Here is a 15,076-nt window from a genome sequence, read left to right on the forward strand (position 1 = left end):
TGTGTACCTACGTAAAGTTGTGTGTTGGCGATACCGAATTGTTAATGGCGTAAACACATTTGTGAGCATTTAGTGATAGTTCATGCAATTTTTGGGTGTGCGTGTGGTTAAGGATTCGTAAACAATGAGAGGATTATGGATTTTTTTGAACGTCGCATTTGTTTACAGTCGTAAGTAGTTTCATTTGTTTAATTGAAGGTTGACGTGATGATTACGATTACCAATAGCCGAAGATTATTGTTATTACCACCAGGTGTTTGTTTTAAATTGGACCAGATACACATGCTCTCTATCGGAAAACCTTGAGCTCTGATGCTGATTAACAGGTTTTTCTTCTGAATTATCAGAGAGTTGAGCAAATATTTGTCTCCCGCCTGCACTTTGAGCGGCTACCATTATTCAAGCACTTCAGTTTTTTTACGCAATTTGGATGCATCCAAATACGGGTTCCAGAGTGATTCTTGCAAGCTTCCCGTGATCTGAAAGTATCCCTTAATTATCCAGGGTAATCTATGTACCCAAATGTCCTGGCACTAAATAAAATACGAACGAAATATAGCTCAGACAATTGGGGACAGTATAGCAATAAATTAATTCGTTAACTAATACCCACACGATATAATGGAAACACCTTTTTTATATATGGATAATAAATTGGACAGATTTTTTTTCCCCAAGGTTAGGCGTAGAAACCATCGGCATGACGTATAAAGAATGTTTAAATTAAGACCATTACTCCTATCCTATACGAACGTAGAATATAATATTTCCTCTTAGTATTAGTCACTTGACATTATTAATATGCATGGTGTTATGGTATCGGTAGGTAAACAGGAAATATTGTCTAAGTTTCTTCAGTGCATCGATTATATGGGTGATTATTTTTCACATTTAACAGTCGACCAATGAAAACGCCGTATTCAAAGCTACTGGAGAGAATTATTTCGGATATTTTTCGGATATACCCCTGCTTGTTGCTAGGCAGCGAAAATATTTTTGAAACAAATAGCAACCCATGTCTATAAAGACATTTGTTTAACAACGCTTAGTAGGCATCGTAATTTTGACGATTGTAAGTTAAAATACAAGTTTAGTGCAACACTTTCTCTAAAATGAGTCGTTTCGGTGTAGAATCGCTACAAAATATACAAGAAAAAACTAAGGAAAATGTGCCGTTAAACACCATTAAAACGAAAAACATGGTTTGGAAACAGTTTTCTTCCTTTTGCGCCGACAGGAATTATGAATTAATGGAAACCACTTCAAATGAACAACTCGCTCATATTTTAACAGATTGGGCTTTCAACATGCGAAAATCGAACGGAGAAAATTATAAAGAAAATGTGGTGAAAACTATGTGGAACCAGACTGCAAAAATGATACAAGACAAGTACTTCAACGAATTCAACAGAGAGATTGACCCATTCAAAAACCCAACTTTTAAAGTAGCTAGGGATGCGAGAAATGCGAAAAGGCGCACACTTCAGGCCGATCCAACCAAACGTACCACCAGTTCAACGGCTTTGGACAAAAAAGACATAATAGCTATGATGAACGTCTGGAACGAAAATACACCAGAGGGATTGCAACGAAAACTAATTATTATCATTTCCGTGGAATTGGCTTGGAGGGGTAATGAAGGACTAACGGCACTCGTGCATCACTTTAAGGAGGAATTGGGAAACGATGGTATTTATACTGGTAGAATTGAGTACAATCCTGTGTTCACAAAGACAACACAAGGTGGAGAACGGAAGTGCGCAAATAGTAAGTGGCTAATTGCAAATGAAGAGGCTCTCGATTACTGTCCGGTAAGGTTGTTAAAGAAGTTATTGTCTTTTCGAGGTAAAAATATAAAGACGGACCGTTTATTTTTAACTGTAAACCCCAATTGGAGAGATTTGCAAGGTGTTGGCTGGTACAAAGACGTTCCTGTAGGAAAAAATGTTATGGGAAAATGGATGAACGATTCTGCAAAACGCGCTGGGCTTAACACTACCGACAAGAAAATAACGAACCACTCGAGCAGGGCCACTGCTGTATCCACACTTGCAAAATCTGGAGTTGGGGAGCAGCAAATTATTAAAATTACCGGGCACTCCAATGCCAATTCAATAAAACCATACTTGCAGCTAGATAAGGAGCACCATGAACAAATATTAAAGAAAATGCGGCAAGATCCTACATCTACAGTTGAAATGAATTCGGCTACCTCCACAAGCTATAATGCCCCTAAAACAAACAATAATGTCTACAACAACTGTACCTTCAATTGTACTAATCTTTACTTAAATTAATTGTATGCAATCTGCAGTTTTGTAATTGTGTAATGTAAATAACTTAATGATTATTGGTGATAAATTATTAAATTTCAAATAAAAAATCTTGCAACTAAGACAAGAATTGGTGAAGTGGTTTACTTTCCAAATTTGAAAAATAATCTAGCCAAATACCCCTCGAGCATCAAAATTAATCGAATATTTCCCTTAAGTTTTGCTGCATTGCAACGGGCGGTGTCAAATTTTGGCAGAACAAAAATCCCGAGCCCAGGGATTTTTGTTCTGCCAAATTTGTCACCGCACCGTTGCTATGCAACCAAACTTTCGGGAAATATTCGATAATTTTGAAGCTCTCGGGGTATTACTACTGAGCATTTTGTACTGCACACGCCTCCGATTTTGGAGTTTCGTCATTCTACCACTATGCTAAAGCCCTTTCTGATAATCTAGTTGTCACTCGTCCCAAAATCTTCTATAAACTACTTACTTCCAGAAGTACGATAGTTGATAGATCTAATGAGGTAAGTATCCTATTTTCCGCAAATTTTGGATATTCTATTGTGAGAGGACAATAAATATTTTTACCCAAAGTCGTCCTGAAACCTTCATTTTCATGTCTACTTTCTGCCAGGAAATTTTAGTTTCCATGACAGAGGCAGAACAGACTACGTTTCTTTCCGCTGTCACTTTACTAGCCGCAGTTTTCACTTTACTGGCCGCGCCGTCACTTTACCGGTCGCGCATGTTAAATGTCTATAATGACTCCTGTTATCACTATATCACTCACTACATATACAAATTATATTTTATATTAGAATACGATTTCGGGTAAAATTTAATACAAAACTCGTCAGTAAAATGACATTACTTGACTCGGAAATTAAAGTATACTCGGCCCCAACGGGGGCTCCTAGTTCAATATTTTCTCGCTAGTAATGTGTCATTTTCCTGACGGCGTGTTACTTCGTATGAAAAGTGCAGTAAATTGAAACGGAAATAGCAAAAGCTGATTTTAAAAATTTTCAATATTAAATTTTGAATTACAAACTCATTTTTTTCACTACTAGCGTCTGATGACATGATTATTAACCTTTTTTCCACTTGTAAAGTAGGCTTTCTCGGCATTTGTTCAAAGTGGTTAAAAATGTGGACATTATTATAACTAGTAGTCAATAATGAGAACTGTCACGCTGTCACTTTTCGAAAACACAACCCGAAATTTCGCTCAATAAACGTTTGAACAAGTTCTCTAAAATGAATAATTGTCACCATCGCCAGTTCCAGAGAAATTACATACCTAAAATTATTACATTTTGAAAAAATTCGAACGAAATTACTCTTTGAAAATATCTCAATCACAGAACAAAATACGGCCTGTTTGACTTGTACTTCTACGTACTTGATTGACATGTTAAATTAATAAACAAAAAATTCTGTTCAACCGTTCACTTTCTTATCAATATAATATGTTAATTTAGAGGATTTCAAGTGCTAGTAGTGAAAAAAATAGTGTATATACCACGGTGGGGAAGTCTATTATTGCCTTCGCACCTTACACCCCTCGGCGCAAGCGCCTCGAGATGTAATCTTGGCGCTCAGGCAATAATACTGTACTTCTCTACCTTGATATATAATGTACTATTAAGCGTTTACTTTCAAGCAACTATTTTAGAATCAAATTACATCGACTAACACGCGTACACCTCCTAACTTGGTGGCGTAGGTATTTAAAACGAAAAATATCCGAATTGCTTTCACTTCTATTAAAGGGAATTCATCCAGAAGCATGGATAGGAATGTATTAAAGATTTAGTATTGAGATCTATTCCTAGTGACTATAATCTGCTCTTCTTCTTCAAAGTGACAGACTGCACTTTTACAATGGCCTTTTCATTAAAACCAAATACATTTAAGTTCTTTCTGCTGAAGATTAAGCGTATGAAGCCGCTAGAAGATACCTGCTAAGTAGGAAAACTCATCATTGCAAATAGTTTATCGCTAAATTCTTCCGAAATCCGAATGAGACTTTCGTCCCACAAAAATGGCGCTATTTTACTTATTACTTCGTAAACAAGCTTGATGGCTTTACCACGAAATAACCATCTCTGGATAGATATACTTATCCACTGCAATAATGTCGGAAGAGTTGAGAGATATTGCGCACCGGAGTGCCGTACATCTCTTTGGGAATCCAGCGATTGAAGCCCTCAATCTCTGGGATTCTACAATATTGATGTAAGCCAGCAGTGTCACCGATAACCAATCGCAACTCGCAGTGAATGTAAATGGAAAATTTCTTCTCCCCTTTCATCGTCTTTGGGTCTGTGCACGAGGTTCAAAAGCCTCCTTCACTTTTAAGAAGAACGCAAAACCTCAATTTATCCGAGCACGTCCGGTGCCTCATGGTGCCATTGACAAGGTTGAAGGTGCTCTTCGAAAACTCGAGAATGAGGAAGTAATCTCGCCGATTTCCTACGCCTTAGCAGCAGCACGGATCTATTCGGGTCACAACTGATTTTTCCACGGATCTCAACAAAGTATTAAAAAACTTCAAATATCCGATTCCGACTCCCAGCATCAATGCCCGCTTCGCTCTCGGGAAATGATATTTTCACTAGGCTTGACCTGTCGAACGTTTGCAATCAGCAGTTTACTTGGATGACGTCCCCGAAAAAGGAAAGGAGGATAATCGCCGATTGTATCTTCCTCGACGAGACCTGTCATTCCTCCAAGTCAGCAGATACTCGAAGAACTTCACATTGGGCATTCGGGTGCAACACGCATACAATCAATAGCTCGCGAGAAGTGTTTCTGGCCCGGAACCAACGATCAAATCACAACCTTTGCGATGCGATGTAAAAATACCCCCAAAATCAATTCTGTGTGGTCTGGTTATAGTCCAGTCAAATTATTATCATAATACCTTGCATCAGATGACCAAAGACCTGTGCGAGCAACGCAGCACTCGAAAATACGCCATTTTTTCTATTATTTTTAGGTTTTGGTTAGTTTTAGTTCTGAAGGACAGATTTTAAAGCAATTACTGTCGTATACTTTTTTAAACTAGACAAAATTTGTGACAATTCATGCCCTTAACCGGCTCTATAAGTCTAATAGTTTTAGAGATACAGCGTTTCAAGGATTGGTAAATTCTTCAGTTTTAATCAAATTTGCCTTTTTTTCGCATAAATACCTCATGAACATTTTTATAATTTTGTTCGTTTGGAGGGACTTTGTGGTGAGGAGTCTCCATAAATCCGCACAGAAAGAGCTAGAATGTTGATATCCTCTCGATCCCCAGCATCTCCCATGATAAGAAAGTTGCCATCTTCTTCTTCACCAAGATCCACTACCTCTGTTGCATGGATTTCGAAATCTGTGAATTTTTTCCTTTTGCCTGACCTTGCTCGACCATTCAAAAGGGACACCGAATATAGAAGATCTGTGACAGTAGCAGAAAGCTTACTCACAACACCATGGTTTGAATGAATAACGCATCATATATAACACGGATATTTTTCGACTTCAATATTTAATTTGCTTACATTATCCGTAATTTTTAGCACTTCTTCAACAACAAGTTTATTACGACTCACTACTTACGACAATTCATATGCATGTGCATATTTTGTAAGTTTACTTTCTGCGAAGAAAAAACGCAAATTTTGATAAAATTTGTAAAACTAATAAATTTACCGATAGTTGAAGCGCCATATCTCGGAAACTATTAAACTTGCGGAGATCGTTAAGGGCTTAAATTGTCATAAATTTTGTCTAGTTCAAAAAAGTATACGACAATAATTGCATTAAAATCGGTTCTTCAAGAGTAAAACTTACTAACACCAAAAAATCGCAAGAAAAATGACATATTTTCAAGTGCTGTGTCGCTCGCACAGGTCTTTCAATGTCGAAAACTTGGATTTTTCACATCCATATTGATCCTAACAATTTAAAAGAAGAATTAGAGATGACATATCTGATGCACGGAATGCCCATTTTTTGATCTAATTTGACTGTACCATTATGAATGAATGAATGATTACGATCAAAGAATTTCCACAGAAAATCAATGCTTGGACATGTATTCTTGGGAATTAAATTATTGGGCCGGCATTTCTAGAAGGGACTTGAACAAGGGAATTATATCAAAATCTATTGGAAGAAGGGATAGACCTATCTGGGGCATAGTACGCCTGCAACAAGAACATTATTACTCTTAGGCAGTGGCTCAATCCACAGCATCCTGGTGGATTGGCAGAGTTTGTATCATCCTATGGCACCATATACTATATTATTGACTGTATTATTTGCTTTGGCTCTTTAAAATTAATTATAATGTTAATGTGGTGGTAGCTGACGGGTACATGGTATGTATTCAAACGTTAAATCAGGGAATCGACTGCAAATCTGTAATAGACCACCACACAAATAAATAAATAAAAGAGTTAGTGAATCGCGCTGCACATAAAAATTGCGCAATAGCAATGCTAACGTTTGACACGGAGGTTAATCGTATGCTAAAACTGTAATTAATACTCAAAAAGAGTAAAAAATTAGAAATACTTGACACTTCGACTGTCCTTACAGTCAGGGGCATAGAAGTTAAATTAAGAAAGATACTTTACGGTACTCAATTAACTAAGTTTCTATTGAAAAGCAATGCAGTCTAATCAATTCAAAATTATACAAGTACAACATAAGTTTCGGTGACTTCAAAAACTTATTTACAAAGCAATGGTTGCTCAAATCACCAATAACAGAGAAAATATGAAGAATACAATGTAATCAAACTAACAGTTCCAAAAACTTCTCCCAGAACCTTTTAGAGTCCTTGAAATCTCCCCTCTCTTAAAGAATCCAGATTTTAAGAGCTTTTTTGATTCTCTTTGAGTGCTTTTAAGAGGATTGAATGGCATTTAAACATGTTTAAGAGCCTTTAAAAGCATTAAGGAGACTTTAAAAGAAAGCTGTTCAGTGTTCAATCTATCTGTAAAAAGCTTTTATGAATCCTTAAGGGCATCTACGAAATTATAAAATAGTCTTCAGAGTCGCCTACTGTTTCGAAGAATCTCCATAATCCACCAACGCTTTAAAATGACGAGATTTCCAACAGTTTCCAAGGGTCTTGATGAGTAGGTACCTTACGAACTTTACGAGCCTCTAAAAATGTTAGTCTTTAAAATCATTCGAATAATATGGTAACTGAAAACTAGCCTAGCTTTGTAGTATTCCATTAGCAAGATCTAGATCTATTTACAAAATGCACTGGAATGAATAAAACGGATTGTCTTTGTGAAACTTCCTAAACTCAAAAAATGCCCGAAAATCAGATTTCATTTGCTACCTACTAATTATTTTTAAAATATCATGCAGGGTGTAACCTAAAGGTATGTAATAAAGTGGTACAAAGGAACAAAAGAAACATTTTTGTTATATCAAGTACATATACAGCCAAAAATGTGTGTTTGTCCAGTGTTCGCAATACTTTTAACGCGGATAACTTTTGTTTTAATAATAAAATGTCTTTAATAATAATGTCTTTTATTAAATCACGCTAATCACATTACGGAAAACGAATATCTAAATAATATATACGGTCTATTCAGTATATCTTCCGTTGCACGTCATTCCCTGAAGAAAACGACGTACCAACGTAAACTTACTTTCGTTTATTAGGCAACACATTAAGCATGTAGTTTATTTTAGCCGCAACAATTGGTAGCATTTCGCTATGTTGTCGCGTTTAAATTTGTAAATTTGACAGGTTGCTTTTGGTTTACTTTTCGTTTGATTTGATTTTGATTATTTTCTACGTCTTTCGCTGTGCATTGGTTTGAAGAGAAATTACTGAAGAATTTAGATAACCCGTTAGTAATTGTGTTCGATAATGGGAAAACAAACAACATTAAAGTGTGGTTAGGTGATCATAATGTGCAGTTCTCCGAAAATGATTTTACAGCCGAACTGTTGAAAAGGTTGCACAGTAAGTACGTTCGCAAATTATTTGATGTTATATAAATCTTGTTGATACTTTTAGGAATAAATCAGCTAAAATGTACCGCATAAGGCATTGACCACTTAGCCGAGCAATACGGTTACTTCGTTTTACGATTACCACCCTATCATCGTGTTTTTAATCCTATCGAACATATTTGGGGCATAGCGAAAAATTATTACAATCGACACATTGGTAGAGATGGACGAAGCATTGAAAATTGCATAAACATGTGACAAGAATCACTACAATCGATAACTTCCGAAACGTGGCGCAATTCAGTTAAGGATACGGAAACTGTTAATACACGAGTGGTACGAAAGAGAAAAGCAATTAGATCTTGAAAACGTTGCTACTATTATTATAAACTTTGAACACGAAAGCAGTTCCGATGATTCCGATTAATTTGAATATCATCCATCACATCACATAACCTGTAAAATTTTATATTTAGTACCTACTTTCTCTGTAAAAGAGATGCTACATTTGTACAGTTCATAAGTTATTAAAGTATATTGTATGTATATTGTGGTTCCAATTAACGAAATGAATAATAAAAATTATTTTTATTTTATTTAAGGTGTGGATTGTTCACACAAAGAATGCACTGTCTTGTTGACAAGTGACATAACCTAAATCGCTCAAAACTAGATTTGGCATTATTGCATAGTAATTACGTCATAGAATATGATGACGTGCAACGGAAGTTATACGGAATAAAGTGTATACTTTGTTTCAAGGGTGCTGAACCTTTCGTCACACTATCTGACGTCATAGCAAAATTAAGGCAGGTCGTAAATTAGTAGTTGGTTTACATATTGTCACATTGACGTTTCAACTTATTTATTAAGGTGTCACTATCGTTCATCATTATTAGACCGAAGTGTATGATGGTTACAGAAAACGCATAGGAACATTTGTAACTTAAAGTTTGTTTAGGCAGTTCGTAAATTAATATTTTGTTTAAGTACATAATGTTGATGTGAAATTAAGTATGCTACCAATGTGAAGAATACGCGTTAAGTTGCGCGAATTTTAATGACCCTTAACTAGCCATTTGCAGAAGAAGAATAGGCCATGGTTTATCGGTAAGCCTTTTGCATTTATACATCTTACAAATTTGAGATAAAGCGTAGTCATTATACCACTGGCTCATTGAAATAACAACGCATACATACAGTTTCTGTTTCTTTTGCCACACAGTCGAGATATTCGCATAAGGATCTTGAATATCTTCTGATCCGATTTATTTAAAAAAAAACGCAATTGTGAAAGAAAACAGGTAGTGAAGAAAAAAACTCTCAAATGTTCATATTCAAATCGTATGTACAAAAGACAAAAAGCGACACTACACCACAAATCCATCTTCTGATCCTGCATGGAGTATTAGGTATATACCGGACCCCTTCACTACTTCTTTTTCTAACTGTTTTGAGAGTACCATCTTGCCAGCTTCTTCTAAAAGACCCTTTACTGTATATCCAGGTTTCGTCTAAAACCACAGGTCGTAATATGTATAAAGAGTGAAGTTTCGTTGTGTTTAAAGTCTCTCAAAAATTGTAGTCTTCTTTGAACTGCATAGGGCTGTTCCATTAAAAATAATCTATTGGAGACGGTGCATCTCCGCCACGTGAATTTCAGTTTCTTCAAACTGCGGGACAAAGAGGTACCAGATATTTCTACGCCATCAAGTCGTTGAAGATTACTGTGTAAGGAACGGAGTGTAACTTCTCACCAAAATCAATTCAATACCTAAGTGTTCTGGCGAACATCTTCATTCTGTGTATCGGTTCGTCATATTTACCTAATGGTAACGGGAATGACCTAAATTCATGATATGAGCGAATCGAACCATTATGTGGTAAAATTTTTAAAATACTTGTCTATTAACGGCGTTGCTGCACTGTCGACTTGCCTAAGCGTTTTTAACTTTGATGATATTTCCGTCACTTTTAACACAAACTACCTAATCAACACTGGAAATCTGTCTATAACGAAAATCGTTTGACGGATTGATATTATGACAGATCAATTGGTTTATTTGTCACGAATTACGTTAATGACGTAATTTTTTTGTCTCAATCGATTTAAATGTAATGAAGAGAGAATCACATTTATGACGTCAGGTTCAGCACCAGTGAAACAAAGTATACTTTGTTTCACTGGTGCTGAACCTGACGTCATAAATGTGATTCTCTCTTCATTACATTTAAATCGATTGAGACAAAAAATTACGTCATTAACGTAAGTCGTGACAAATAAACCAATTGATCTGTCATAATTTCAATCCGTCAAACGATTTTCGTTATAGACAGATTTCCAGTGTTGATTAGGTAGTTTGTGTTAAAAGTGAAGTAAATATCATCAAAGTTAAAAACGCTTAGGCAAGTCGACAGTGCAGAAACGCCGTTAATAGACAAGTATTTTAAAAATTTTACCGCATAATGGTTCGATTCGCTCATATCATGAATTTAGGTCATTCCCGTTACCATTAGGTAAATATGACGAACCGATACACAGAATGAAGAGGTTCGCTAGAACACTTAGGTATTGAATTGATTTTATAGGTGAGAATGTTACACTCCGTTCCTTACACAGTAATCTTCAACGACTTGATGGCGTAGAAATATCTGCTACCTCTTTGTCCCGCAGTTTGAAGAAACTGAAATTCACGTGGCGGAGATGCACCGTTTCCAATAGATTATTTTTAATGGAACAGCCCTATGCAGTTCAAAGAAGACTACAATTTTTGAGAGACTTTAAACACAACGAAACTTCACTCTTTCCATTACGACCTGTGGTTTTAGACGAAACTTGGATATACAGTAAAGGGTCTTTTAGAAGAAGCTGGCAAGATGGTACTCTCAAAACAGTTAGAAAAAGAAGTGGTGAAGGGGTCCGGTATATACCTAATACTCCATGCAGGATCAGAAGATGGATTTGTGGTAGTGTCGTTTTTTCTTTTGTACATACGATTTGAATATGAACATTTGAGAGTTTTTTCTTCACTACCTGTTTTCTCTCACAATTGCGTTTTTTTTAAATAAATCGGATCAGAAGATATTCAAGATCCTTATGCGAATATCTCAACTGTGTGGCAAAAGAACAGAAACTGTATGTATGCGTTGTTATTTCAATGAGCCAGTGGTATAATGACTACGCTTTATCTCAAATTTGTAAGATGTATAAATGCGAAAGGCTTACCGATAAACCATGGCCTATTCTACTTCTGCAAATGGCTAGTTAAGGGTCATTAAAATTCGCGCAACTTAACGCGTATTCTTCACATTGGTAGCATACTTAATTTCACATCAACATTATGTAAACAAAATATTAATTTACGAACTGCCTAAACAAACTTTAAGTTACAAATGTTCCTATGCGTTTTCTGTAACCATCATACACTTCATCTCAAAGAGTTTCGGATGCTCTGGCAGTATCCATTTGGATTGTCGGTGCAAAGAATCGGTTACATGAGGTGATTACAAACGGTGGAAAAGGTTTAATTCATACCAACGGACTTCCTCTACATAAAATACATGACCATTTACCCATTATAAAACCTAAGAACAGGAAAAAACCTATCAGGACCAGATGCCTTATAAGTGATTGTCAACTTGGGCGGTCTAATCATGATGAACGATAGTGACACCTTAATAAATAAGTTGAAACGTCAATATGTAAACCAACTACTAATTTACGACCTGCCTTAATTTTGCTATGACGTCAGATAGTGTGACGAAAGGTTCAGCACCCTTGAAACAAAGTATACTATACATAGGCGCGATTTAAAAGGGCGAAGTTCAGATACTAATGGAAAGTCCATTAGCCCTTAGTACACTTGTTTACCACATGTATACTATACTATTATATAGCTACTTCCGGCTAAGCAGGACGAGCTTAACTTGTAAAAAGAATGCATCAATGTTTCAAAAGGACCAAAACTCATTATGAACGTTTTCTTCGATGAAAGAGCCTTTTTGAGCCTCAGAATATTTTTAGTAGTTTCAATGCCCCTATAAATCGGCCCTGATAGTCGTCATATCCTTACATTGTTAAAAGCCATGGCCGTACAACGAGTTTAAAGATCTTAACTTTCAGAAACCTCGAAGTATGAAAGCTGCCGAACGCCCGACGGAAAGCTCGGCGAATGTAAGGCAATTTCACAGTGTCACTACATATCCGTTATGGCAGAACAATCCTTGAGTTATAGCACGATAATGTTTCTAAAAAAATCACAGTGCGGCTTTGAAGGCCGGAATCCAAAAGTCTGTTGTATGGATGAATATGATGACAACAGAAAGGAAGATACCTTACCAACGTCCGAAGATGGATACATGGCTGGTTGTAAGCACACTCTACGAAATTTTTGCCTAATCCTATTCATTTTTTAGTTCCAGCGTCTAGCACCAAAGAAAGACCACCAGTTTACCCAAGTATCACGAAACCAGATGGTACGTTTCCAGTGTCTTCTAGAAATTTACTACCCGATAGAAGTGTGTGTGGGACCGCAACAGAGAATAGAATTGTTGGTGGACAGGTAGCCGAGCTAGATGAGTTTCCTTGGATGGCACTTATCGAATATCGGAAACGTAAGATAATTTTAGCTTTATACCAACCTTTAATACATATTTTAGCTAGTGGCAGCGGATTTCACTGCGGAGGAGTTTTAATTAGTAAACGATATATTCTCACTGCCGCCCATTGTGTCAAAGGACGCGATTTGCCGAAGACTTGGCAAATGTACGTGCCCGATACTATTTATTGGACTTAAATTATGCCAGTTTCTAGATCTAATGTCCGCCTGGGGGAGTATAATACTCAAACGGCAAAGGATTGCATCCCGCAAAGTGGATATGAGTATTGTTCAGATCCTCCACTTGATGTTCCGGTCAGTGAAGTGGTTGTCCATGAAATGTACGACCCTTTTGACCAAAACCAGTACCACGATATTGCGTTGCTAAGGCTGGAATATGATGTTCAATTTACTAGTAAAAACACTACTTGATACACTAAAGGAATAAAATGTTTATTTTTCAGCTTTTATCAAACCAATTTGTTTACCTACTTCGGAAAAGCTACAAGGAAATTATGTGGGTATTAATATGACCGTGGCGGGTTGGGGAAAAACCGAGACGAAATCTGAGAGTAAGGTCAAGCTGAAGTTGCAAGTAAATTGTTAGGTAATCATTTAATAAGTGCGTGAATATTTCATTTTAAGGTTCCTGTCAGATCTATGGATGAATGTGGACCCGTGTACAGCACCAAGAATGTTAAACTGTCCAAGGGTCAATTATGCGCTGGTGGAATTGAGGGGAAAGATTCATGTCGAGGTGATAGTGGGGGACCCTTAATGACACTGTATTATGTTCCTAGTGACTACAATTGGTACGCAACGGGAGTGGTTTCTTTTGGACCTTCACCTTGTGGAGTAGCTGGTTGGCCTGGAGTTTACACAAAGGTTTCGGAATACATTCCTTGGATACTCAAGACTATAAAAGCTTAAATTATACTTACTATAGTTGTTTTTATTTAATTCAACCATCATGTCTAGAATGTATTGTCTATTTTTTGTAAAAAAATCATTAATTATTCATTTTCTTTAGTTTAGGCGGGCTTTGTTCCTTTCATTTGAAATACAAGGGCGTTTTCAGATTAGGTGATCGTTTGGGCAGTTAAAATCCCAACTTGATTAAGGCTAAATCTGGTGTGGTTGTCAAGTTTCACGCTACTGTGGTCTTTGTGGGGATTGGTGAAAAGTGTTATTAATTTAACAATTTTTTGTGGTGTTAAGGCAACACAGGTCTTTCTTTGATGGGGAAGAAATGAAAGTTGAGGAATGTCGGTATAGGTCAAAGTTTTTATTCAGCACTCACTAGGCCAGGAAATTAATATTGTGCCGCTCTTGTTAGTGAACCGACAAGCCGTATTAGTATTATGATATTAGTAGGTACCATTGTACAAATACAATGTTAGTACCTAACGATTTTTACGATTGACTGCGTAAAGACTATTTAAAATCAATTTAGTACGGCCAAGGTACTTAATTTTCATTTCAGAATAGTTGTTAATACGGAATTACATTTTTTATTTTCGTGCAACTTTTCAAATTTTTTTTGTTTGTCTACTTGCTGTAAACAATGGCTTTTCTAAAAAAAGTCATAACATGACGATTGATCCGTCACATCAACTTCCAGTGCGTGATTCCAGTGTAGATATAGGCGTATGGTTTTTTGTATAGAATTTTGTGCATGTTTGCAAGTATCATGATGTTCCGGATTGGTGAAGGGGCAGAGGAAGTTGGGAGAGATAAGTTTAAACAAGGAAAATTCGCTATCGTGATTTGACTCATTTGAACGGATACGAAGATGGTTTTTGTCCATATTATCGCTTAATCAAAGAGTAACCTATTCCATTCCTTACCTATGCGATCAAAAATGAGTTGCTGTCGAGTCAGCTTTGGAATTTTTTTTCCATGGGGATTCATATTTAACTTGAACTTCCAAAGGAGACTCGACGGCAATTCATTATTGATCGTCCGTTATAAGCAACACAATGTGAAATAGATAATTAGTAACTACCTAACTAAGAATATTAAGTCGTAAGTCCTAATTTAGTGCCCCGATTGTTCAGCACGGCACCCTAAGAACGGTAGATCAAAATCCACCCAACTCGAAATTCATTATTCCTTCACCTGTATATTCAGTACTCACTCACCGATCGACATTACCACATATTGTTGTAGTAATGACACTACTATGAGTTGAATTACTGCCACTTTATTTCGTTTGCAGACTGACAT

At 36.5% G+C, this 15,076-nt stretch overlaps 1 protein-coding gene across 2 annotated transcripts; it reads left to right on the forward strand.

Annotated features, from left to right (window-relative positions):
* The first annotated feature begins 31 nt into the window (after positions 1 to 31).
* Positions 32 to 13,868, forward strand: LOC116166546 (CLIP domain-containing serine protease 2-like). 2 transcript variants are annotated; one of them, XM_031481535.1, is made up of 7 exons: positions 32 to 170; positions 12,376 to 12,621; positions 12,669 to 12,866; positions 12,912 to 13,017; positions 13,066 to 13,265; positions 13,315 to 13,445; positions 13,496 to 13,868. In XM_031481535.1, the coding sequence occupies exons 1-7, from the start codon at positions 125 to 127 to the stop codon at positions 13,778 to 13,780; spliced, it is 1,212 nt and encodes a 403-aa protein (XP_031337395.1). In that variant the 5' UTR covers positions 32 to 124; the 3' UTR covers positions 13,781 to 13,868. The 2 variants fall into 2 exon arrangements, with proteins under 2 accessions (XP_031337395.1, XP_031337396.1); XM_031481536.1 differs by having other exon boundaries at positions 12,376 to 12,618.
* The last annotated feature ends 1,208 nt before the right edge of the window (positions 13,869 to 15,076 follow it).

The sequence above is a fragment of the Photinus pyralis genome, unplaced genomic scaffold (genome assembly GCF_008802855.1).
Source record: "Photinus pyralis isolate 1611_PpyrPB1 unplaced genomic scaffold, Ppyr1.3 Ppyr1.4_LG3b, whole genome shotgun sequence".
In the NCBI taxonomy this organism is placed as follows: Eukaryota; Metazoa; Arthropoda; class Insecta; order Coleoptera; family Lampyridae; genus Photinus; species Photinus pyralis.